The sequence below is a fragment of the Camelus bactrianus genome, chromosome 16 (assembly GCF_048773025.1).
Source record: "Camelus bactrianus isolate YW-2024 breed Bactrian camel chromosome 16, ASM4877302v1, whole genome shotgun sequence".
Taxonomy (NCBI): Eukaryota; Metazoa; Chordata; class Mammalia; order Artiodactyla; family Camelidae; genus Camelus; species Camelus bactrianus.
Window position 1 is genome coordinate 30,712,808 of NC_133554.1, and position 26,178 is coordinate 30,738,985.

The 26,178-nt window shown below is 35.0% G+C and overlaps 1 protein-coding gene across 1 annotated transcript; it reads left to right on the plus strand.

Moving 5' to 3' along the window:
- The first annotated feature begins 825 nt into the window (after positions 1 to 825).
- Positions 826 to 24,852, plus strand: TOP2A (DNA topoisomerase II alpha). The gene is made up of 35 exons (XM_010960445.3): positions 826 to 1,004; positions 1,865 to 2,020; positions 2,238 to 2,328; positions 2,630 to 2,693; positions 3,821 to 3,966; positions 4,152 to 4,249; positions 4,512 to 4,724; positions 5,193 to 5,366; positions 5,553 to 5,654; positions 5,759 to 5,896; positions 6,963 to 7,101; positions 8,111 to 8,268; positions 8,573 to 8,698; positions 9,017 to 9,127; positions 9,272 to 9,377; positions 9,467 to 9,576; positions 9,832 to 9,924; positions 10,370 to 10,484; positions 10,588 to 10,709; positions 11,911 to 12,059; positions 13,828 to 14,059; positions 14,257 to 14,391; positions 14,505 to 14,705; positions 14,879 to 15,074; positions 16,379 to 16,470; positions 16,572 to 16,736; positions 16,973 to 17,056; positions 17,911 to 18,093; positions 18,410 to 18,500; positions 21,394 to 21,546; positions 21,800 to 21,923; positions 22,032 to 22,075; positions 22,485 to 22,625; positions 23,085 to 23,284; positions 23,762 to 24,852. The coding sequence occupies exons 1-35, from the start codon at positions 984 to 986 to the stop codon at positions 23,888 to 23,890; spliced, it is 4,602 nt and encodes a 1,533-aa protein (XP_010958747.1). The 5' UTR covers positions 826 to 983; the 3' UTR covers positions 23,891 to 24,852.
- Positions 24,853 to 26,178: the final 1,326 nt, after the last annotated feature.

The following is a 26,178-nucleotide window of genomic DNA, read 5'->3' on the forward strand; positions in this document are numbered from 1 at the left end:
GGGTCTTCAGCATTTCCTTATCAAATCTGGGCTGCAGAGCTAAGGGGACGTAACACAGAGAGCAAAAGTAATAAGTAAGAGGGCATCCTGCTGGCCGTCTGAGGAAAACGCTGTCGTCCTAGAATGGCCGCTCAGCTCCTGAGGAGATAACTACAAATTACTCCCTTTGACCAGATGCAGCTCCGCGCCGCTCTTCCAGGGGCCTTGAACGCTGCGCTCTCTTTTGCGTGGGCTCTCCATGCCTTTCTATTACACGAAAATCCAAAACCACATATGTAGCGCTTCTGTTTTTTAAAAAGTAAATTCAGGACAGGGGGATGGCGGGAAGAAGCGGCGGGGCAGACGCCAGAGCCAGTTCGCTGAACTGAATTAAATCGCTAGGCTGCCTGACCGGGACTCCCGTTCCTCTCGCTAAGAAAACAAAAACAAACACAAAAACAAACAAACAAATCTCAGGATGGAGGATGGTTTTTAGGTTTCAGGGATCTGAAATAAGTTAGCAGCTCCTGTGGTACAGATATCCTCTCCTTTCTCTTTTTACCGCAGCCTGCACCTCAGAAAACCCCTTCCCACTTCCACAGCACGTCTCTTCAGAGTTACGCAGAGAGAACAAACCAGCCCTCTTCATTGGCTAGATTCCCTGTCGGTCTCTTCACTACGATTCCGAGTGGTGCTTTTTGAAACCACTCTGGTCCCGCCCCCCTTACCTAATTGGTTCGTTCGAACAGGCCCCGGCCAACTCAGCCGCTCATTGGTGAATATCAGAGCCAGGTTCTGATTGGTTTATCGAGACCAAACCCGGGAGAGCGCGTCAGAGATTGGCTTATCTGCTTTGGGCGGGCTAGCCGAAGGTTCAAACCGTAGTGGAAGCGCTCTCCTAACTGACGAGCGTCTGTGGAGAAGCGGCTTGCTCCGCGTTTGTTTCGAGAGTCCCGCCGGTTTAGTCGCTTGCAGGGTTCTCGAGTCCCTTCACGACCGTCACCATGGAGGTGTCGCCACTGCAGGTACAGCTCGCGGAAGGGACGCGTCGCGGAGCCTCGGCACGGCCTGGCATCTCTCTGGCTGCCCGTGAGAGGGGGGAGGGGCCTGGGCTGTGGTGAGGCCACCGCGGGCTCGACGCCGGGATTCGGCGTCGACCTGGGTTCCCTGGGCTCGGCGTGAAGAGGCTGAAACCCCTTTATGGTGCACATAGCGAAGTATTATCGGCTAAACTGACTTCTAGGTGTGGCCTTGCGTTTCACTTTCTAGAGATTCGATTGGTCCATCTGTGTGGTAATGGTCCGCGTGGGGCTTTAAGCAGCACAGACTGATGCTTTCCTCTCCTCCCCTCCGACCGAAAACGGGATTGAACCTCCCTGACCTTAGAAGGTGGAGAGTTAGGCCCAAGGTTCCCACTGTGCAGCCGGCAGGCCCGAGGTGCTCAAAGTCTGTCCCTCCTGTGTTCAAAACGTTAACGTGCCCAAAGGATGGAATCCATAGCCTCCCTAGAGGCTGCCTCCCTAGAGGCTGCCGCCATAGAATCTGTTATGTGCCGGGGACATAGGAGGCACTTAGTAAATTTGGGCGGCGTAGATGAAAGAAGGGGGTGAATTCTACTGTTGGCATCTAATACATAAAAATATTTCCATGCGGGATACACTTGGCAAGGTAAAGTGTCTGTTTGAACTGACCCGGGAACCTGGCTGCAGTTAACTTAAATTGCCGTGTTGATACAAAAACGATGTCAACTCCACCGATGCCTGCTAGAAGGCTGTGATTTGTTACAGTATGCTTAAGCAGATCATCATGGTAGGTGTTTTGTTTATGATTTCTGATAAACCTGTGATTAAGAGTCGCTTTTCTTCAATTTTTAAAAAATTGCTAGCCTGTAAATGAAAATATGCAAGTCAACAAAGCAAAGAAAAATGAAGATGCTAAGAAAAGACTGTCTATTGAGAGAATCTATCAAAAGAAAACGCAATTGGAACATATTTTGCTCCGCCCAGACACCTACATTGGCTCTGTGGAATCAGTGACCCAGGTAAAACCAAGCTAATTAAATGCAGTTACTATGTAGTTAAGGTGTATACTTTTCCAGGCTAGTTTTCTATAGTTCATGTATTTTGAGTGTAGCTGGAACTGACCCAAGGTATCATACATATTGTCGTACTTAATCTAGAAGACTTTACAGTAATCATGATGATAAAGTAGAATAAATATACAGTAAAAATAACCATATTTCTTTACCTTGTTTCTAGCAAATGTGGGTTTACGATGAAGATATTGGCATGAACTATAGGGAAGTCACTTTTGTTCCTGGTTTATACAAGATCTTTGATGAGATTCTGGGTAAGTGAATTTATTATAATGATCAACTGCTCAGATCCTTCCCAAGAAGTATCATTCCTAACAAACACTCTGTAGCCAGAACTATGATTTCAAATGATGGGTGGTGTAGCAGTCTACTGGAATCTAGGAAGTTGAATTCTTTCCTACAAACAGGACTATGAATAAAAATTACTAAATTAACACCTCATTAATGTTACTCCTGTGCTGTTTGAGATATGTTCCTTTCTATATCTTAGGGTTAAAGAATGTTTTTAAAAATATTTTAATTTTTTTTACAAATGCATATTTTATTTTCTTTCAGTCAATGCTGCAGACAACAAACAAAGGGATCCAAAAATGTCTTGTATTAGAGTCACAATTGACCCGTAAGTCTCTTGCTTAGTCTTTAGTTTTTTATAGCTCATTATTACTGTTAGTTGCATTTACTTTGATTTATAATAAAGTTGGCTTTTTTTAAATAAAAGTTTGCAAAAGTGCAGAAAAGTAGAATGCTAAAATGAACAATACCTAAAATCTAGGTCCAGCAGTTATCGACACTTTGCCTTATTTGCTCCATCTCTATTTTTTCTGAATCATTTCAAAATAAATTACAGACATTATGACACTTCATCCAATAGTTGCTCTAAGTATTCTGGAGTCTGAACTTTTTCTCATGGTGCTATTCAAATAGTAAACCAGCAGGTGGTGATACAGAATAATTTGATCTAACATTTCTGCTTGTAGACGTCCCTTTGTGGGTACTCAGGGTGTTGCTTCACCTTTTTATTAGCCTGATCAGTTACAACATAAACTATACTTTAGGCTTCTTTGGGGAAATGTAAGTGTTAGTGATGTACTTAAATGCTCCTAAGGACTTGATATCATAGTCTTTAAAAAAATGTTAAGCTAGTTTTTAATTAGTCTCTTTTGTAGCTAATACTAAGTACTATTTGTAATAAGAACCATAGTGTGGTTATAACTAAAATATATTTTGAGAATTAACTTAAAATAACTAAGAGATAAGTAAGTACAAATAAATTTTTAGCATTTTATTGTAGCAGGGAAATTTACAATTGGTAATGCCCTTTCACATTTGTTTTGCAATATGCTTTGTCAGGTGGGAAATCTAAGGGAGCTGGGACAATAAAGGTGATCCTCTTAAAAGCAGTATAATAATATTGTTTCCAAATTTTGTCCTTTTCTTTCCATTGGGTATAAATCATTTCCCTTTGTTTATTCTATCATTTTAAAGTTTCATATTTTTTCAGTATTATCAGTGTCTGCTCAGGTGTTGGAAAAGGACTATTTTTTTTTCCTCTTGGCTCCTGTTTCAGGAGTGTCAGGAACTAAGTAAGCATGCTCAATTTCAGAAGGTATATATGAAAAAGAATTATAAAGAAATTGAAACTTGTGAATTCATGTATTTTAGAAATAATATTTAAATATAAAAAATATTAAGCACTTGTTTAATGTCTATTTTACAAAAAGAAAATTTTCAATCTTCTTTTCTTAGGGAAAACAATTTAATTAGTATATGGAACAATGGAAAAGGTATTCCTGTTGTTGAACACAAAGTCGAGAAGATGTATGTCCCAGCTCTCATCTTTGGACAGCTCCTAACTTCTAGTAACTATGATGATGAAGAAAAGAAAGTAACAGGTACAGTCCTGAGGAAAATAAAGATATTTGTTGCTGAAAAAAATACATCTTTTAAATGACTGTGGCACAAAGGTTAAAAGTATGGGAATAAATCTCTAAAACTGAATAGCAGTGCCAATGATTAAGAAATAAAGCTGTTAATGAGATAATAACAATTAAATAGTATTTTATATTTATTTGCCCAGGTGGTCGAAATGGCTATGGAGCCAAATTGTGTAACATATTTAGTACCAAATTTACTGTGGAAACAGCCAGTAGAGAATACAAGAAAATGTTCAAACAGGCAAGTAAATGGGTATCTTGTGCTTGATTATAAATTGTACTACAGCAATTTACAATGGCAGTATTGGTTTAATTTAACATCATTTATAAGCTATTTAAATCATGGGGAATTATTCATAAACATGTGTTAGGGATTTTGGTGGAGGGCTGGTGTTTTGGGTTTTGTTTTGTTTTGTTTTGTTTTAGGACTTATAAATTTGTGTTATTTAGTTCCAGTTTGTGAGATTACTTGAATTTATCTCTCCTCCATTCTGTTTCCATAGATGTGGATGAATAACATGGGGAAAGCTGGTGAGATGGAACTCAAGCCCTTTAATGGAGAGGATTATACATGTATTACCTTCCACCCTGATTTGTCTAAGTTTAAAATGCAAAGCCTAGACAAAGATATTGTTGCACTGATGGTTAGAAGAGCATATGATATTGCTGGATCTACTAAAGATGTCAAGGTCTTTCTCAATGGAAGTAAGCTTCCAGTAAGTATTTTCCTGGGTGTTCAGCAGTGAGGGTCTTTTTTATCATTGTCAGAGGCAAAGTTGATTTTTATTTCCTCCCATATTTTTCCTACCCCTTCTCAGATATGTTTCTGTAAAGAAGCCAGTATACCACATTTTTTTAGTTAGCTCATTTCAAGCTCACTAAAGTCTTTCTCAAAGAATCTCCTAAATAAATCCTTTTATGACCTTTAATAACCATTGTCTTGTGCCCATCAGTGAACACCATTTCATTAGTTTTGGAAAAAAATTTTTTTTTATTTTAATTTTTTAATTGAAGTATAATCAGTTAAAACCGTGTGTCAATTTCTGGTGTACAGCATAATGTTTCAGTCATACATTCACATACATATACTCATTTTCATATTCTAGTTTTGAAAAATTCTTATAGTCTACTTTTTAATTTACTTGAAAATATTTTTAATACCATTATTTTTAATTCCTGTACAGGTAAAAGGATTCCGAAGCTATGTAGATATGTATTTGAAGGATAAGGTAGATGAAACTGGCAATCCATTGAAAATTATCCATGAACAAGTAAACCACAGGTGGGAAGTGTGTTTAACAATGAGTGAAAAAGGCTTTCAGCAAATTAGCTTTGTCAACAGCATTGCTACTTCCAAGGTAATTTTATTTTTTAGTTATTAACCATGATTTATCTTTACATATAAGTTTTGTTTTTAATATATAAAATGAATTTGAATATTTGGCTACCTTGGCATAAAGGAAGCTAAATTAGATATTTTTTGTTTGATTATTATTATCATTTTGAGGATAATGAATTTACAGTTTGGTATTTTTCCTCATTAGGGTGGCAGACATGTTGATTATGTAGCTGATCAGATTGTGACTAAACTTGTTGATGTTGTGAAGAAGAAGAACAAAGGCGGTGTTGCAGTTAAAGCACATCAGGTATTATATTTTAGTGTTCTTTTGCTAAAGTCAAGGAAGAAGAGAAAGGCTATAAATAAAGCATGAGTAAGTTTTTAGTGATTTACTATCAATTTATACTGCAGGTAAAAAATCACATGTGGATCTTTGTGAATGCCTTAATTGAAAACCCAACCTTTGACTCCCAGACAAAAGAGAACATGACTTTACAAGTCAAGAGCTTTGGATCAACATGCCAATTGAGTGAAAAATTCATCAAAGCTGTAAGTACTTAGAAGGAATAAAAACTAGAATCACTTTGTTTTATTTTCCATTGCCCTTCTCAGCTCTGCACAGAGATTCCTCCCACATGTCTTCTCACTCGGAAAAGGAAATAAAAGACTCTTACTCTTACCAAGTCTTACTAGGGCCTTGATTACCATGTGTATGCCATCTGTATTTACCTATTACGTATCACCAATTTAGATCACTTCTGAAGTTAGCCCATCTAACTACTTACTGAACATTGAATGCCTAAAGTTGCTCCCAGTAGACACATCCAAAACTGAATTAGTTCTCCATATTTACTGACCTCCGTGCAGGTAGCTCCCTCACTCCCAAAAAACAATACTATTTCCTATTTTAGTAAAAGACCCCAAACAACTGCTAGGTTGCGTAAATCTAAGTCCAAATTCCTTAATTTGGCCTACAAGACCCTGCAATTTCCAACCTCATCTCAGTACCACTTTTCCTGTATTATCTAAGCTTCACTCCTACTGGCTTTAAATTACCCAAAAGCATAGTACTCTTCCTCTCCTTAGAGCTTTTTCACATTAGCTAATCCCTTTGCCTTAAATGCTTTTCACCTGGCTAATTGTTTTATGTCTTAAATGTCATATCCTTAGGAAAGCCTTTACTTTCTACTCCTTTTCCCAACTAAGTTTGTTCTAGTATAACACTAGACACACCTTATTATATGTAACATGCTTTTTTCAGTTCTCCATAATATTAATCATGCTGTAATTTCTCATTTTATTTATTTGTTGTATATTAAATTTCATGAGGACAAAGACCATGTCTAATTTGTTTTTAACCACTAGATCTTGTAGCTCAGTGCCTGGGACAATATAAACACATAGTCAGTAAATATTTATTGAGTGAATGAACCCAAAGGAACCAATTCCCTCAGTAGTAATAACCAGAGACAAAAAGATGTGCCACCCTCTATCCAGACATTTTTTTTCCTACTGCTATTCATCTTTGAATTATTTTAATTTTTATGGGCGCTCATTTGTATTCTAGATTTCTGACAGAAGTCTTCTTCCCTAACATGAGTCTCCTCATTTTCAGGCAACAGGCTGTGGTATTGTAGAAAGCATACTAAACTGGGTGAAATTTAAGGCCCAGATCCAATTAAACAAGAAGTGTTCAGCTGTAAAACATAACAGAATCAAAGGAATTCCCAAACTTGATGATGCCAATGATGCAGGTATACATGTAATAAATAATAAAGTTTCCAAACTTTAAATCTTGTAGTTCAGTTATTTATTTTATTCATTAACAGCTTACTGTGGATGTTTTTCCCTTGGCATTTAATATTCAACAGAATATTTGTACTTTGTTAAAACTCAACCAGTACCTTGTTATTGAACGTTTGGATCATTTTCAATTTTTGGCTGTTATAAATAGTGTTGAGGTGATTATTTTGGGATTTAAAACAAGAATGTTTATATAGTGATCTATTACCTAATGTAGAGGAGGAAAAAGTCTTCTCAGCCTTCTTAGGTCTTTGGCTGTCTCTGAAAATTAAACTGACAAAGAAAGATTAACAGGAAAAAAGCATTTGAATTTATTTATATACTTCTTATGTGACACCAGAATCTTCATAGGGAAATGAATACCCAAGGAAACAGTTAAACCTAATTGTATTTCTGCTAGCTTTGGTGAAGAATGGAAAGCTGTGGAAAGATATGATAGGCTAAAGATTATGAGCTAAGTATAGTAAACTTGGAGAAACCTAGCAGGGCCTTTTCATTCAGATTCTTCTTTGTGTCCCTCAGCCTTGGATTAGAATGTTCCTTTCCTCGGGTTATAAGGAGGGCACCTCTTACCTAAAGGTTTTATGACCTGCTTCAGGGGAGGTCAGAGAGATCTTCCTGCTTCTACCATTTGCTCAAAACTCCCTCAGCTTAAAATATTCAATTTGGCCATACTTTGGGGTAGCATGTTCTAAACCCCATCACCAACAAATATATTCAATTTAATATGATCAAATGAATGTTTCACAGCACTATAATTGTCATGAGAAATTAGTCTAAGAAACTAAGACTTTATTAACTTACAAACTTGAGTGAAAATATATGTCAAATTACTCAGCTCCATTTTACTCCTAAGCCAACTTGTTATGAATTATAAATTATATTTGTGTTTTATCACATGTCTGAGTCAGTATGTTTGAGGTTGAACTAAATGTACTAATAATAATTTGTTTATTTTAGGGGGCCGAAACTCAACCGAGTGTACACTTATCCTGACAGAGGGAGACTCAGCTAAAACTTTGGCTGTTTCAGGCCTTGGTGTGGTTGGAAGAGACAAATATGGGGTTTTTCCTCTTAGAGGAAAAATACTCAATGTTCGAGAAGCTTCTCATAAACAGGTAGAATATATAAAAACTATCTTTAGAATCTAAATCTAGTTTTATAATGCAGGACTTCATGCTTATATTTCATTCCCTTATTGGGCATTTTGAAATATATCTCAGACAGTTTGTTGTTATTTTAGGAAATTGGGTACATTGTAGCATATCTTAACATCTTTCTTCTAACTTACCAAAGTAGAGGCTAATCACTCAAAATACTGGAGTTCAAGATAACCCAAGCAATATATACTGCTGTATTTCTTTGTTCTTTTAAAATTTGTAAACAAAATATTACCTTTTTTTTTCTATATGTCCATGTCAGATAATGGAAAATGCTGAAATTAACAATATAATCAAGATTGTGGGTCTTCAGTATAAGAAAAACTATGAAGATGAAGATTCATTGAAGACTCTACGTTATGGGAAGATAATGATTATGACAGATCAGGTCAGATTATCAAATATTTTAGATTGTTAAACTAAATTAAACTTTCATATCTTATTGTTGTATCGCTTTCCTGCCATGAAAGGAAATTACCTAACTTAGAGCTTTATTCATTATCTTTAATCCACATCTAATCAGGTATTATGCTTATGTTATATGTATATTATATATACACAGGTTAAGTGACTGAATTTTGATATTTAATAGCCTTTTTTTTAATCCCCATAGAAAGAATTTTGAGAAATTATCAATAGGTCAATTCTAATTTTTTTTGAGTTTCTAAGTAATTCTTTAGTGTTTTGGCTTTCCAAATATTTCTAGGACCAAGATGGTTCCCATATCAAAGGCTTGCTGATTAATTTTATCCACCACAACTGGCCCTCTCTTCTGCGACATCGTTTTCTGGAGGAATTTATCACTCCCATTGTAAAGGTATACTAATTTCTAAGATACCACAATGGATATTTTAAGGCTCTGCTCCTCAACCCTGGAAACACATATAACCCCAGTGATGTATGGTGGTATGCAGAGAACCCAGCACTATAGAAAGCCACAGTGGTGTGTTTTTTACTTCAGGTGTCTAAAAATAAGCAAGAAATGGCATTCTATAGCCTTCCTGAATTTGAAGAATGGAAGAGTTCTACACCAAATCATAAAAAATGGAAAGTCAAATATTACAAAGGTTTGTAATGAATCTCTTTTAGACCTCTCATTTTGTTATATACCACTGTGCGAGATTATATGGAGTAACTTGTATTCTTGGTTTTGTAGGTTTGGGCACCAGCACATCAAAAGAAGCTAAAGAATACTTCGCAGATATGAAAAGACATCGTATCCAATTCAAATATTCTGGTCCTGAAGATGATGCTGCAATCAGCCTGGTGAGTTTGAGTTGTATTTCATACATACATTCTAGTTTTAGAAATCAGTGCTTTAAGCAATCATTTTAAACATGAAATTTTCATATAATAAAATGTTTTATAGATTAGAATGTTTTTAGTAGGCGTATCCCAGAGAAAGGAACCAGATATTTTAGAAAACTGAGTTTTTGTTGTTTATTTGTTAATTTTTTTATAGAAAAAACATTTTGGAATCTATTAAAACCAGTTGCATCTTTTTCATCTTCTAATTTATAGGCCTTTAGCAAAAAACAGATAGATGATCGAAAGGAATGGTTAACTCATTTCATGGAAGATAGAAGGCAACGAAAGTTACTTGGCCTTCCTGAGGTAAAAAAAATTAAAATATATCCCACAAAATGTATTATTTGCTGACCTTTTCAAATCAATATTATGGCAAATTAAAGTTACTGAATAGTTATTTCAGTTAAAAAGTTAATAATAGATAACTATATATAAATGCCCTTATTATTGTTTAGGCTTCTGCATAAATGTATTGGACCTGAAAGAAACTACAAAGTCAGTGCCCTTTTTTTCTAGTTATGCAGCAATTAAATTTGCTTTGTCTTTAAAACATAAAATACTTCCTCATAATTCTTTATTTTTGAGGGACTTCAGAATTATCATAGAAATGATAATTCTAAGAAGTATCTTTATTTTATTTTGTATAAAGCATTGTTAAGACCAGTGGTTTTTGTTTTTTTGTTTTTGTTTTTGTTTTTGTTTGTTTTTTAATTTTAAACTAGATCATGTAATACTTTCTTTGGTTCCTCAGGATTACTTGTATGGGCAAACTACCACATATCTGACATACAATGACTTCATAAACAAGGAACTTATCCTGTTCTCAAATTCTGATAATGAGAGATCTATCCCATCTATGGTAGATGGTGAGTTCCAATTTATTAGCCTGTTTTTATCATAAGATGGAAATCAATGCCCAGAAATGGTTAAATTGAGGATATTAATATTTATACTTCTTTCATTTTGAAGGTTTGAAACCAGGTCAGAGAAAGGTTTTGTTTACATGTTTCAAACGGAATGACAAGCGAGAGGTGAAAGTTGCCCAGCTAGCTGGATCAGTAGCTGAGATGTCCTCATATCATCATGGTGAGGTAAACACGTAATCTATGTTTCCAGACAGTATTATAGCAGAAATACCTGCGAAGTCAGTCTCTAAACAGTTGGTGAAAGTATAAGCTGGTGCATCCATGGTAGAGTTTGATGGAATCTATCAAACCATGAATGTGCTTACCTTTTGACATAACAAATCTATTTATAAAAATAATATTCCTATAAGGATACTATAGGATCTGCAAGGCTCTTTGTTCAAAGATCTTTATTAATGTTTATTATAACTTTGTTATGCTAAAATTTAGACGTGGAAAATATCCATCAACTGGGAAATTATTATAAATTGTGACACATCTGTGCATGGAATCAGTGATATAACTTAAGTAAATCTATATCTACTAACATGGAAGAATGTCCATGTTCTATTGTCAGGTGAGGGGGGAAAAGAGGCAGAAAAATACTTAAAGTATATGCTTTAGATTGTGAACTTTTGTTATCCCTGAGCATTGGAAAGGACAACTTTCCAATTTTTTGTATATATCTGAATTGACTTTATGCAAACATATATATACATACTCCTTTTTTATTTTGTAACTGAAATTGCTTTTTTGTATTTATTATGTAAAACAGTTTTAAAGGATTAGTTGCCTATAAATTTCTAGTACTTTAAAGGTAATGATTGTCTTGCTTGTTGCTTTCAATCACAATATAGCAGGTACTTAGTAGATGTTCACATAGCAAACATTTGTTAAATGCTTACCATGTACCAAGGATACAAAGATAAATATCTTCTCTACCTTTAAGGTATAATCACAGTTCAACCAGAGGAACATAAACGCGCATGCACCCACACACACAACTACAGAATAAAGTGATACATGCTAGCATGTGCGCACACACACACACAACTATAGAATAAAGTGATACATGCTAGAATAGAAATGAGCAAAGTGTTGTAACACAAAGGAAGAAAGATTTCATTCTGCTGAGAGTGAAGAGAGAAGCTATGCCTCCAAGGTTGAATAGGACTTGCTAGAAATCATTGGAAGGCAAGAGCCCTGAATTTGGAGCCAAAAGTCTCAGGTTTAGGTACTACATCTGCCATGTATTTACCTGGGAAAAGTCAATAAACATCTATATTTCATAAAGCCTTATAGGGTTATGGTGAGGCATAATCATAATGATGGACGTATTATTATTGAAAGCCCACAGGTTAGATTAATGAATCTTTTTTCCCCCTAGATGTCACTAATGATGACCATTATCAATTTGGCTCAGAATTTTGTGGGTAGCAATAATCTGAACCTCTTGCAGCCCATTGGTCAGTTTGGTACCAGGCTGCATGGTGGCAAGGATTCTGCTAGTCCTCGATACATCTTCACAATGCTCAGGTGTGTATGCTTCCAACTTTTAGTGAATTGCCATTTCTAATTTTGAAGTATTGTGAGATTTAGTTGACTAAAAATAGGAAAATTCAGTTAGTCAGAAAATGTGTTTTTGATACAGATGCTTGGATTATTAATTTTTCTAAAACTAGCTCAATTAAAGTAAAATTGTGTTACTCTTTGCAATGAGCAGAAAGTCAAAATTCTATTTCAGTTTGATAACTTAGCCTTTGTATCCCTTAGAAGTATTGTTTCCTTGCCAAACTATAAATGTTTTTACTCCCCTTTCTTATATTTTCTTTTTCTCCATATAGAGTTGTGGCTCTCAAGCAAGGTAGATTTTGCCCTTCAGGGGATATGTGGCAGTGTCTGGAGGCATTTTTGATTGTCATGACTAGGGGACCCATGCTACTGCCATCTAGTCAGCAGAGGTCAGGGATACTGCTAAACTCTGTAATGCGAAGGACAGCACCATCACAGCTAAGAACCATCTGACCCAAGGTGTCAGTAGTGCTGAGGTCAAGAAACCCTGCTGTAGAATTTGAGTCAGAGTAAAGAAGAGCTTGACTTTTCTTAAATACCACAAGTTGAAATTTTACTTCTTTATAAGTCTATGGAAAATACATTATGAATGGTCAGTTTTCAGGTGTCATCTTATTCAGCCTTTCAACAGCATAGGATACAGTTAATCAGTCCATCCTTGAAACTCTTCTTTCTTTATTTGTCCTCCAAGACACCAGACTATTGGTCTTCTCAGCCTCCAAATACTGGCCTGCCCCAGGGCCCCTTCATCAGATCTCTTTCTACTAACCACACTCCTCTCCCATCCATGGATTATGTCTCATATATATATACAGTCTCACAGCTCCAGCCCTGGCCTCTAAATTTTATGTCCAACTCTTCTCTCAATGTTTACTACTTGGATGTCTGATAAATATTTCAAAAAGTTCAAAACCACATCCTTCGTCTTCCTGTCTCAGTAAATGGAATGCTATCCTTCTAATTCTCAGACTAAAAACTTGGAGTTATCTTTAACTCCTTTTCTCTACACTTGCATCCAGTTCATCAGTAAATCCTATGGGCTCTGCACTGGGAAAATACTAAGCCACCTCATTCATTATATTCACATAGACTGTTATATTATAGTCTATCCTTCTTTCTTTTGGCAGCTAATTTTTAAAAATAGGTTATTTTGGTTCCTACTTCTTCAGAGAAAAAACTAAAGCCCTATTTTAGCAAACCAGACCCTGTATGATCTGTGCTCCCACTCCCCAAATCTTCTGATTCCATCTCATACTGTCTCTGCTCCAAACACATCTGGCCTCTATGCCTATATTCAAACATGCCAAGCACACTCCTTCAGGGCCTCTGACTTGCAATAAATACTCTTTCTTCAAACAGCCATGTGGCTCATTCTCTCAATTTCTCTGCTCAAATGTTATCCTGTCAGAAAGTGCTTACCATTTTTTAGCATCCCCTTAGTTAATCTTAGCTACCTTATTTTTCTATTTAGTATTTACCCCACCACCTGACAAAACATATATTCATTGGCTATCTCCCGTACTAGAATATCTCCCTTTACTGAGCTCCTTGAAGGCTAAGACTTTGTATCTTCAATGCCTGGCACTAGAAGTACTCAATAAATGGTAAATGAATATTAGCAAGTAAAGCCAAGGCAATTTTCACGTATACATCTGAGATAACACATGTTCTTTCCAGGAAAGTTGTGTCAAAGCCAGTATTTTTATAAAGTAACACTTTTTGTTTTCTTTAGCCCTTTGGCTCGGTTGTTATTTCCACCAAAAGATGATCACACATTGAAGTTTTTATATGATGACAACCAGCGTGTTGAGCCTGAATGGTACATTCCTATTATACCCATGGTGCTGATAAATGGTGCTGAAGGAATTGGTACTGGCTGGTCCTGCAAAATCCCCAACTTTGATGTTCGTGAGGTTGTGAATAACATCAGACTTTTGATGGATGGAGCGGAACCTTTGCCAATGGTAACTATTCTCTGGTACTAGAAACCTTTGTTTTCCTCTGATTTCAGTTCAGTAGATGATATGATGAAAGAGGACACAAATATAAAATTTATTTCATACTTTAATAATGTTAGATTTATTGTTTAATGCTGTTGTGATTTCTGTTTTTAGTATCACATTTAGAAAACATTCTTTTCTTTTTTAAAATATCAATTTAGCTTCCGAGTTACAAGAATTTCAAGGGTACTATTGAAGAGCTGGCTCCAAATCAATATGTGATTAGTGGTGAAGTAGCTATTCTTAATTCTACAACCATTGAAATCTCAGAACTTCCCATCAGAACATGGACCCAGGTAACTGTGGATTTCTTTTTTGTGATTGGGGAAGCACTTTCTGTACTAATGTTTGTTGAATATTCAGGAGCCAATGTTTCAGAAACTTACAGAAGAATTGTTTGTTTCTTTAGACATATAAAGAACAGGTTCTAGAACCCATGTTGAATGGCACTGAGAAGACGCCCCCTCTCATAACAGATTATAGGGAATACCATACAGACACCACTGTCAAGTTTGTTGTGAAGATGACTGAAGAAAAACTGGCAGAGGCAGAGAGAGCTGGACTACACAAAGTCTTCAAACTCCAAACTAGTCTCACATGCAACTCGATGGTATGTCTTATTTCATAAGAAATACATGTTTCCATTCACATTAAAGATTAATATCAGTTTTAAAAGGGTATCTTTGACTTTTACATTTTTAAAGAATAAAGTCATTTCTCTAAAACCATTAAAGTTTAGCCAGTTTATGAATTACTGGCTCTAATCTTGTTTTTCTTTTCTAGGTGCTTTTTGACCATGTAGGCTGTTTAAAGAAATATGATACAGCATTGGATATTCTAAGAGACTTCTTTGAACTCAGGCTTAAATATTATGGATTAAGAAAAGAATGGCTTCTAGGAATGCTTGGCGCTGAATCTGCTAAACTGAACAATCAGGCTCGCTTTATCTTAGAGAAAATAGATGGCAAAATCATCATTGGTATGTTTTTGGAACAAAAATTGCCTGGACTAAAATCATGCCTAACTTCCTTTAAACATTTTTGGTGAGAGTAATGATGGGGAGAGGGCAAAATCCATTTAGTTCTGCTGATTACATATACAAGCATTTCTTCCAGATACCTAATTAAGCATTTATAGTTTGAAAGAGAGAGTTTTTCCTAGATTGAGCATCTTGAGAAATCAAGATTTAGTTAACATTTAGACAGGAAGAGAATAGAAGGCTAGAAGAGGTCCCCGTATAAACTGATAAAGAGCAGAGTTAAGTCTGATAGAAAAGCAAAAAAAGGAAGGAGGATTTTAAACGGCTTGTAAGTAAACTGTATATTCAAGACCAAAAGAGTCACGTCTTAAGGAATTTTTTAAAGACATTCTAGAAGCAACTAAATCAAAGTTTAACCAGGAAGAAAACAGTTTTGACTAAAGCTGGAAGGTTAAAAGAAATAGCTCAATTCTAGCCAGGGCTAACTAGGAAAGCCAGGTAACCAAGTTACTGGTGATCGCAGGATAATTTTCTATGGTTCACAAAAATGTTTAACTTAGTAGATACATGTTCATTGTCATGAATATTTTAAAATACAATAACAATGACATATCGGTCCCCTAATTTCACAGATATTATTGCTTAAGACAAAACTGAAATGAGTAATATTGGATATGACTGAAAGAAAAATAACAAGTAAAGATTATATTCAGTTGAGTGAAATTTAGGAAGTACTAGGGGCTATCCAGTCTTCTTAAGGAGTAAATATAAAGGGCCTAAAAGTGTGACCTATATCAAGTTAACTGATGAAAGGTGGTACTCGGAACCTCACTCTTGTATAGCTAGTAACTTAGTATTCCTCAAAGTCTAATAAATCGGCTACAGTAGACATTAGTAGAGGCGTACTATAGGGAAAAGAGAAGAAATGCATCATAGGGGACCATAATCAAAAAAAATCAGTGTTTGGATGGGTGGCACTAAAAACTTGCCCACTCAGGTGTTGAAATTAAAAGACAGGGAGTATAACTGAGGTCAATATTTATCAGAAATAAAGGTTTTGATTATTTTCTGTTAAGAGTTAGGATTAGATCACAATCTCATATATGACTTGGCTGCCCCCTTGTGGTAATTTCCATTTGTCAGTGGTTTAGGGAGAAGACTTGGCTATCCACTAGGATATATAAATTTATGCAAGAAGAGAGTTTAATTTTCAGTTTTAATCTTTGACTTAATATGGTAAAACCTTGTCCCTTTCCTAAAATATTGCTTAAAACCATTATCTCTGTTCACATGTGTTTAAACAGAAAATAAGCCTAAGAAAGAATTAATTAAAGTTCTGATTCAGAGGGGATATGATTCGGATCCTGTGAAGGCTTGGAAAGAAGCCCAACAAAAGGTGATTTCTTAGTTAGCATTTTCTGCATTATTAAAGAATGTACAATCTAATGTCTATGTTTCACATTTCCTATTAAAGCTACATTTTAATCCCTCCTTTAGGTTCCAGATGAAGAAGAAAATGAAGAGAGTGACAATGAAAAGGAAACTGAGAAGAGTGACTCTGTAGCAGATTCTGGACCAACCTTCAACTACCTTCTTGATATGCCTCTTTGGTATCTAACCAAGGAAAAGAAAGATGAACTGTGCAAACTAAGAAATGAAAAAGTGAGTTGTTGATGGATAGTATGTGTTGCTTAGTTGTATTCTAATGGTGAAAGTAAAAACTTAATTCTGTGCTTCATGAAAATCCTGTTTATGAACATAAGTTAACTTTTTTTATTTTTATTTTTTTAACATTTTTTATTGATTTATAATCATTTTACAATGTTGTGTCAAATTCCAGTGTAGAGCACAATTTTTCAGTTATAAGTTAACTTTAATTTTCTGACTATCTTGTGAAGGAGCAAGAGCTGGAAACATTAAAGAGAAAGAGTCCATCAGATTTGTGGAAAGAAGACTTGGCTGCTTTTATTGAAGAGCTGGAGGTGTGTAGTTTATAATGCCCATGTTAGAATTTTTATTAGTGAAATAATGTATTCTAGCAGTATATCTCTTTGTCAAGAAATTTCACAATTGGCGATAGGAAGAATATAGGAGGCATGAGGAAACATTCCAAGATAACACATAAAATAACAGATTGTTTGAAACTAGTTGGAATAAAGTAAATGATGCCAAGAAACATACTCTCTAGAAGTTTTTAGACAAAAGAGGGGAAGGGGCAGGAGTTGATTTTTGACCTGCTGGGACTGAGAAGATAAAGAGAATTTAAATGTGGAAGAACATCAACCCAGTCCCCCAAATAAACCTAAAAAGACAATTTACCCTCAGGGTACTCAGTAGTTTCAGGAGATCTTTTGTTACTACAATTGCTAATGTGGTTTGTTTTCCAACATTCTAAGAAAAAATATTTCCTAAATTAAGCTAAAAGGCTAACAGGCAGATTTATATTATTGCACTTCAGTATGGATGTCTAACTTGTAATCAGTTGATTGGCTAATGTACATTACTGGAATCACACCCTTTCTTATTTCTTGAGTTTACAGATATATATACCTGTATGTATGTATTTTATCCTTCACCCAGTTTCCCCCTTTTTATCCTCAAATGTAGAACCAAATCTTCTGTCTCAGCACACTTTTCAAAGTGTGCCTTAATTATATCTTCACTATTATTGGTGGTATACTTAGTTATAGAACAGCTTGTCACAAATTTACCTTAAGATGTAACAAACAGATACCAGTTTAACTGTTGCCTTTTATTCTGTCCCTATAAAGTAGAATAAATGCTGTAATGTCTTTGTTAGCTTGTAAGTTTGCTTTCTTATATCAACATTTTGTAGGCTGTTGAAGCAAAGGAAAAACAAGATGAACAAATAGGACTTCCTGGGAAAGGGGCGAAGGCAAAGGGAAAAAAAACACAAATGGCTGAAGTTTTGCCTTCTCCATGTGGAAAAAGAGTCATCCCCCAAGTGACCATAGAGATGAAAGCAGAGGCAGAAAAGAAAATCAAAAAGAAAATTAAGGTAATGCTCTTGAAAATGTTATACATAAAATACTTTAAGCATTTTCCCACTTAAAATTGAACAGATTACAAAATTTCTAATCCTATAGTTTGGAATTTATCAACTAATCATAACATTCCATTCTTATGAGGCTGATTTTTTTTAATGTTTAAGTATCTTGAAAAAGTCATGCCTGTACCTTTATTCAGAGCTCCTAACCAAAACACAAAGAAAAAAAAAATCACTCTAACCAGATAAATATTTGTATATTTGACCTTGTATTGTTTCAAATAATAAGTTGGCAGAATGTGACCATTTTTGTCTTGCTATCTTTTAGAATGAAAATACTGAAGGAAACTCTCAAGAGGATGGGATGGAAGTAGAAAGCCTAAAACAGAGATTGGAGAAGAAACAGAAAAGAGAACCAGGTATTAAAACATTTTAAGGAAAATGGTATAGAGTTTGTTAGCTAGTACATTCCTTAAAACATTTTAAGGAAAATGGTATAGAGTTTGTTAGCTAGTACATTCCACATAGATGTTCAGTAAGTTCTTAATGAGTAACATGAATAAGAGCTATGTCTGAAGTATACTTGAACCTCCCTAATAATGTCCTTGGGATTTGATTTATTTCAGAAGAGATTATTTTTTAATGAAATACTTCCTGTTGCTATCTAAAGAAAATGCTCAGTTTATTAGATATCACTTACTAGCTAGTTATGAGGTTCTAATATATAATATATTCATATATAAAGTTTCTTGAGGACAGTGACCACATCTTAGTCATGTTTGTATTACCCCTAGAGTTCAACACCATACCTGGGATATACTTAACAGTCATTCAGTAAATAAAATAGAAGTAGCAATTATGTTAACCATTTGATTATGCCTTTACTGAGTATCTACTTTTTTTAACTTCATTGAGACATTCACATACCAAATTCACCCATGTAAAGTGTACCATTCATTGGTTTTGGTATACGCATAGTTTTAGAACAATTTCTTGCCATGGAAAGAAACACTGTACCTATTAATGGTCAATTCTCCATTTCCTACCAGCTCCCTCTCCCTCTGGGCAACCACTAATCTACTTTCTGTCTCTAAATTCACCTATTCTAGACGTTTCATATGAATGAAATCCTAATGTGTGAGCTTTGGTGGCTGGCTTTTTTCATATTTAACACAGCGTTTTCAAGGGTCATCCATGTAGTAACATGTATCAATACTTCATTCTTTTTTGTTGCCAAATAGTATTTCATCGTATGAATATACCACATTCTATTTATTCATCAACTGATAGGTATTTAGGTTGTTTCCACTTTGGGGCTTTTATATTTCTTTAGAGAAATGTCTGTTCAGATCCTTTGCCCATTTTTTAATTGAGTTATTTGTCTTATTGTTCAGTTACTTGTAAGAGTTCTTTATGTATTCTAGATACCAATCCCTTATCAGATATACGATTCTCAAATATTTTCTGCCAGTCTGTGTACTAATTTTTTTAAGTTTCTTTGGTTAGTTTATTTTCCTTTTCATTTTCTTGATGCTGTCCTTTGAAGCACAAGTTTTTAATTTTGATGAAGTCTAATTTGTCTTTTTTTTCCTTTTTGTTGCTCATATTTTTCATGTCATATCTGATCTTTTATCCAAATCCAAGGTTATGAAGATTTATCCCTATATTTTCTTCTAAGAGTTTTAATTCTTACATTTAGGTAATTTTGAATTAATTTTGTATATGGCATAAGGAAGAAGTCCAACTTAATTCTTTTGCATGTAGATATTCAATTGTTCCAGCACCATGTATTGGAAAAACTTCTTTACCCATTGAATTGTCTTCACCCTTGCCAAAAATCCATTGCCCATAAATATTAAGGTTTATTTATAGATTCTATCTGCTTTTGATAGATAATGAGTGCTTAGTTCTATGGGGAATACAAAGATGAATAAAACAAATGGCAACATCTTAGTATTAAAAAGAAGTAATAAAAGTATGCTGTCTATGCCATGTGCAAGAAAATGACCTTATAATACCACACATGTTTAACTTTAAACTTAGCTAGCAATCATTTAGCATATAAAATCAATCAATCAAGTAAGTATTTTGAGCATTCATAGTCCCATCACTATCTCATATATTGTGAGGACAAAAAAAGTGGGAGAGCATGGCATTTACGTTCAAGAGGTTTATCAAGAAAGAATGATAAAGATGTACATACTAGTCATTATCATGTTTTAGAAAAAGATGAGATGAGTGTGGGTACATGTGGATTATAGAGGCTTTGAGAAAGAGGTAAAAACTTGGGTTAGAGTCTCGAAGATGGGGTCATATTTAGGTATTCTAGACTGGGAGAAGGAAAATGGGCATAATATGCGTGGGGCAGTGAGAAGGCCCCCTTGACGGGGGGAGTTTACATTGGAAAATAGTAGAAAATAGTTAAACCAGATTATGGAGAGCTAGAAAACCTGGTTGTTGGAGGTAGATAGATAAGATTAGATTCTATACGGAAATAATGAAATAGGTATACTCACAAGGATATGAAGGAAGGACTATGTCAGACCAACAAGGAGATTGCCCTTCTTAACTTCATGGGATGAGATGAGGGAAATAAATAGCAAAGGATGTGTATGAGAGACACTTGGGGAAAAGAATTGACACTACTTAGTGACTTTAAACTTCCTTACTCAGCCGTTAAATTCCCCTAGCCATTTTTTCCATTCTTTTCCTTTTGAATTGTCTCCCTTGCCTTGACTTCAGCAATGAACTTTTGTTGATCTTGCATCTATTCTTGTGCCTTTCTCATCTCCACATTGCAGCTTGAGAGAACTCTTTAAAATGCAAATCTAGCCATATTGTTTCCCTGTTAAGCAAAATCCTTAACAAGACCAGCTACTCTTCTCTGACTTCTGTTTTTCAGCTGTAATGGATTTCTCTCAGTTTCCTAAATGCACTATGTTTTCTCACAGGACTTTGTACATGTTATTTCCTGAACTGGAATGTTTTCATCATCCACCTCCCTTCAACTACTTAACTCTTAATTAACCTTCAGATCTCAGCTCAAGCATCTCTTTCTTGGAAAAGCCTCTTACTTATAAACATATACATACATACTGCATATCCTATGAAAACACACTATATTTATTTATGGGATTAGATGACCAACCTCTAGGCTCCATAGAAAGAGGGACTATGTTCATTTCTGTGCACCACTGTATTCCCAGTACTAGCACAGAGCTCAGTAAATATTTGAAGAATGAATGGATGATAGCTGGAGAAAAGTGAGTCTAAGAATACGTAAATGTGGGTTGATTCCTATCTCCCTTTCAGGTACCAAGACAAAGAAACAAACTACATTGCCATTTAAACCAATCAAGAAAGCAAAGAAGAGAAACCCTTGGTCTGATTCAGAATCAGATATGAGCAGTAATGAAAGTAACTTTGATGTCCCTCCACGAGAAAAAGAGCCACGGAGAGCAGCAGGTAAGGAAAGCTAAAGAACACGCTGCAGGTGCTGAAAGATTTGAAGGCTCACTGTATTTCAGGGCACTTAATCCCAGAAGTTGTTATATCTTGGAGCAGTAATTATATTAAATTTTTAAGAAACTAAAATATCTTTTAGAAGATTAAACTGAAGAATAAATCTTCATAAAATATTGTATTAATCTGTAAATTAAATATTTCTGTTATCCTCTTTGATTCTTTGTATATTTCTTTGTATATATTTCTTTAATAGCAAAAACCAAATTCACAATGGATTTGGATTCAGATGAAGATTGCTCAGATTTTGATGAAAAAACTCAAGATGAAGATTTTGTCCCATCAGATGCTAGTTCACTTAAGACCAAAACTTCCCCAAAGTAAGTATCCTCTTACTTTATCGTGATTGTTTTTAATAGTTGGTGATATATTCTTTGTTGTTTGACATATTTAGAATTGGTTGTCAGGATGTTATTTTTTTATTTTAGACATACTAACAAAGAACTGAAGCCACAGAGAAGTGCCAAGTCAGGTATGTATACAAGTAAAAACAGTGAGACATCTGCTTTACTGGAGCAGTTAGGTCCACATGGCTTCTCATCTGGACTACATTCTCCAAGTCCTGCCTTTGAAAATAAATGTGGGGTCTTGCTAGCATTACCTTGATGTTGTTCTTTAGGTTTAGTTTTGTAGATAGATAGGTTCTGTATTTAATATACTAGAAGTAATCGTGTGCTTGCCAGGTACTACGCTAAAGATTAAAAAAAAGTGTTTTTGCTGATGGAGAATCCAGAAATTAGAACAAATATTATGAAAGTGTGCCTAAATATTCCAGAAAAGTCACAGCCTTGGTGTTTAAATAGGAACTCAGAGCAGGGACAAAAGCAGTAAACAAATTTTCACATACTGCTTGTATGTACTATTTTCCTTTCCACATGAAGTAACGGACCTTGATGCTGATGTTGCCGAGGATAATGTAGCACCTTCTCCAAGCTCTCCTGCTGCTGATTTCCCAGCTGTAACTGAAACTATAAACCCCGTTTCTAAAAAGAATGTGACAGTGAAGAAGACGGCAGCAAAAAGTGAGCCTAAATCTTTGAGATGGGTTAATATTGGGATTAACTGACTGGCTGCCGCAAGCCAGTTTCAATTTTTTATTCCCCAAATTTACTATTGATATTAATATTAAGCCTTTTCAAATGAAAACAAATCTTTAGATCTTTATAATGAAAGTTGCTAGTCAAAAGGTTTAAAAATCAGCATGTTTCTCAAAATGTCAGGTGTTATCTTGGTTCATTTCTATGGCGGGGATAGGACTTACAGTTACAGATGTTTAACATAAGGTATATATATACCTACAAAAAATTGGATGCTTAAGAATATTTTGATTCTCTAATGTATTTTCATCTCTTAGTTTGTCTTTTCCTAGCCTGTCTTTTCCTATGTTAAATGTAAACAGTCAACAGGTTGCTAAAGAAAGCAGCACTGTGCGAGCAATTTGTCTAAGAGTGGCCATGATGAATGCCTGTGTTGACTTGCAGGTCAGTCTTCCACCTCCACTACAGGTGCCAAAAAAAGGGCTGCACCTAAAGGAACCAAAAAAGATCCAGACATGGATTCTGATGTCTCTAAAAAGCCTAATCCCCCCAAAACCAAAGGTCGCCGCAAAAGGAAGCCTTCCACTTCTGATGATTCTGATTCTAATTTTGAGAAAATGATTTCTAAAGCAGTCACAAGCAAGGTATTTATCCTACTCTGTCCTTTTGCTGTGGTTGTTTTGAAACTCATAACCAAGCTTTGCTGTTAATTTGGCACATTTTTAAGAAAATAAATTTAAATCCCAGACTCCATTAGCCTTTTATTCTATGTAGTTTAGTTGTAAAAAAGTTAAATATACCACTAGTCAATGAGAGAGTTGCCCTAGGTCTTATTTCTTACTACTTATTAGAAAGGTGAAAAACTCCTTGAGTTATAGTCTACTGATACATATTTTTTGTTTGTTTTTGTGTGTACAGTGTGTTGAGTCTTTTTGGGGGGATGGTGGGTAATTAGGTTTCTTTATTTTTTAGTTTTTTTTTTTTTTCAGTGGAGGTAATAGAAATTGAACCTAGGACCTCAGGCATGCTAAGAATGAGCTCCCTCTCTCTTGATATGTTTTTTGCATTGAAATTCTGCTGTCTGGTTGATACTGTGCAAATTATGGGCTTTTCTTCTTTAGAAATCCAAGGAGGAGAGCGATGAGTTCCATGTGGACTTAGACTCAGCTGTGGCTTCTCGGGCAAAATCTGGAAGGACAAAGAAACCTATAAAGTACCTCGAAGAATCAGATGAAGATGACCTGTTTTAAAATGTGAGGTGATTATTTTAAGAAATGGTCTTATTGAGCCCAAGACTGGTTTTAAAGTTACCTGAATCTCTTAATTTCCTCCCCCGTGAATTTAGTTTGGGGAAGGTAGTTTTAATTCAGAACCATCAAGATGAAGTATGTAGAACCCAAGTAAGTGTCCCTTATCTTTTTATAATACCATCTTTAAGTAATGACCATCTTGTGGGCATTGTTTTCTTCTCTGCTTTATATATGTACTGAGTCTGTTTTTTGTCTTTTAAATCTGATTTTAAGTTCTTCTGGACTTTAGAGATAGTTTGTGGTCACTTCAGCAAAATGTAGTTTGACCACTGATTAAGCTAAAATTAGAGGACTTTGACATAAAAGTGTCTACTCTGCCTTTCAGTAAATGAGATAGAACATGATTAATTCCATTTTATATTAGTTTTATAGGTAATTTCCATCAGCTAAAACTTTATAGTTCCAGTACCAAATATTTCTCGCTCAGCCTTTTATGTGCTGAATTTTTGTTTAAGCAGTGAAAAATTGTTCATATTCTTCTGAATATTAGCAGATGCTGAAGAAAAACACCCTGGCTGTGTCTGTATAACTTCAACACAGTCAAAAAAGAATGAAAAAAATTAGACTGTAAATTATGATTATCTTCAACTCTTGATTTGTCGACAATCCTCTGGCTGCTTCTGAATCTCCCAAAGAACAAATTTTGGGGGGCACCAGATTGCAGAAGACTGGGGGACAACATTCAAAGATCTTATGTATTATATGGATGCCATACTCAGCAGTAAGCTGTTTAATCTCATAATTTTCAACTTGTAAGCTTTTTAAGCTCTTCCTTCATTTGTTACATGTGTGTGATTTGAATGGTGTTATCAATGTTTTTGTAAATATTTACTATGTTTTTCTATTTAGCTTAATTCCAACAGTTTTGTACTTTAATAAAATGTTGTAAACATTGCAACTCATGATTGACCTTTTCCTTACTCTAAAATATATATCCCTCTTCTCTATTCACTGTAAAATAGTTTTGTGAGAACTATCCTGATCATTTTGTGATGTGCCTGACGGCTTCTGGCCCTGGTGATAGATCTGAGAGAGAGGCACCATGACCTAACTGGGGGCAACCAGGTTTTTTTCTGGGCTTTTAAACATGGGTACTAAATTCACCTCTTCCACACAGTAAATACATCTATGTATGGCCATACATCAGTAAATAGTTTTTAAATATAAACATTTCTTTTTTTTTTAAACATCTCTTTTTTAATGATTCCCTACTTTACATTTTTGATAACCTAGTCAAGTACTTCATCAGTAAATTATGTTGGCAACTGGCTAGTCATTTAGAAAAAAATAAGATGTGAAGAAGGGGGGTTGGAATTTTTTCTAACACAAAAGTTTAAGTTCAAACAGACAATTTAAATGTCAAAAACAAAACTTTGAAAGTAGAAGAAAAGCAGTTTTGAGTTATGAAGGACTGTGCTAAACATATCCGCAGTGTCAGTGTTGACAGAGGCATGGAAGAATGAGCCCTTTGATCAGAACCTTGACAAAAAGGTCAAGCTCTTGGTCCCCGCAATTCTTACTTCAAGAAATTTAGTTTAAAAATTTTTTAGTTCAAGAGAAGATTTGGACATGTGCAAAAAGCTATGTAAACATGTAAACACGTACAAATTTGAGTTCACGTGACACAAGAAAAATCAGTATCCTGCTTACAACATAATTTTGCAAAATGCTACCATTGGGGGAAAGTAGGCACTGTACAAGGGCTCTTTGTTATTTTTAACAACCGCATATAAATCTACAATTATCTCAAAAAAACATACATACAAAGGTGCCTATTAAAGTTTCTGTAATAGTACAGAAAGTATTGAAAATAACCTAATATCTAACGATAACTAGTAAGACAGTTTATAAACAGATTCTGGTACAATGAGGAATATCAGGTGCTCATTAAGAATGATCACATGTATTTGACTTGGAAAGATATTTAGGACATTGCTGAGTAAAGAAAGCAGGTTACAAATCAAAGATGAATCCCTGTCTGGTAAGTATGAAGTAGCATTTGTTCACAAAATAAATAGTGGGAGAAAAGCATATAAGCCTTTGGAAAGAAAAAAAATCAGAAATTTTTAAAACTAGTAAGTTTGCTCCTGATCAATAATGCTGTAACTTTTTTAAAAAAGACTCCAGACGAATACAGTCCTTGACCCTTCACCACTGACGTTCTAAGAGATCAAAATTCTAAGTGCTAATAAATTCAGTGGTAATACACATTTAGATCCTTTAGAGAA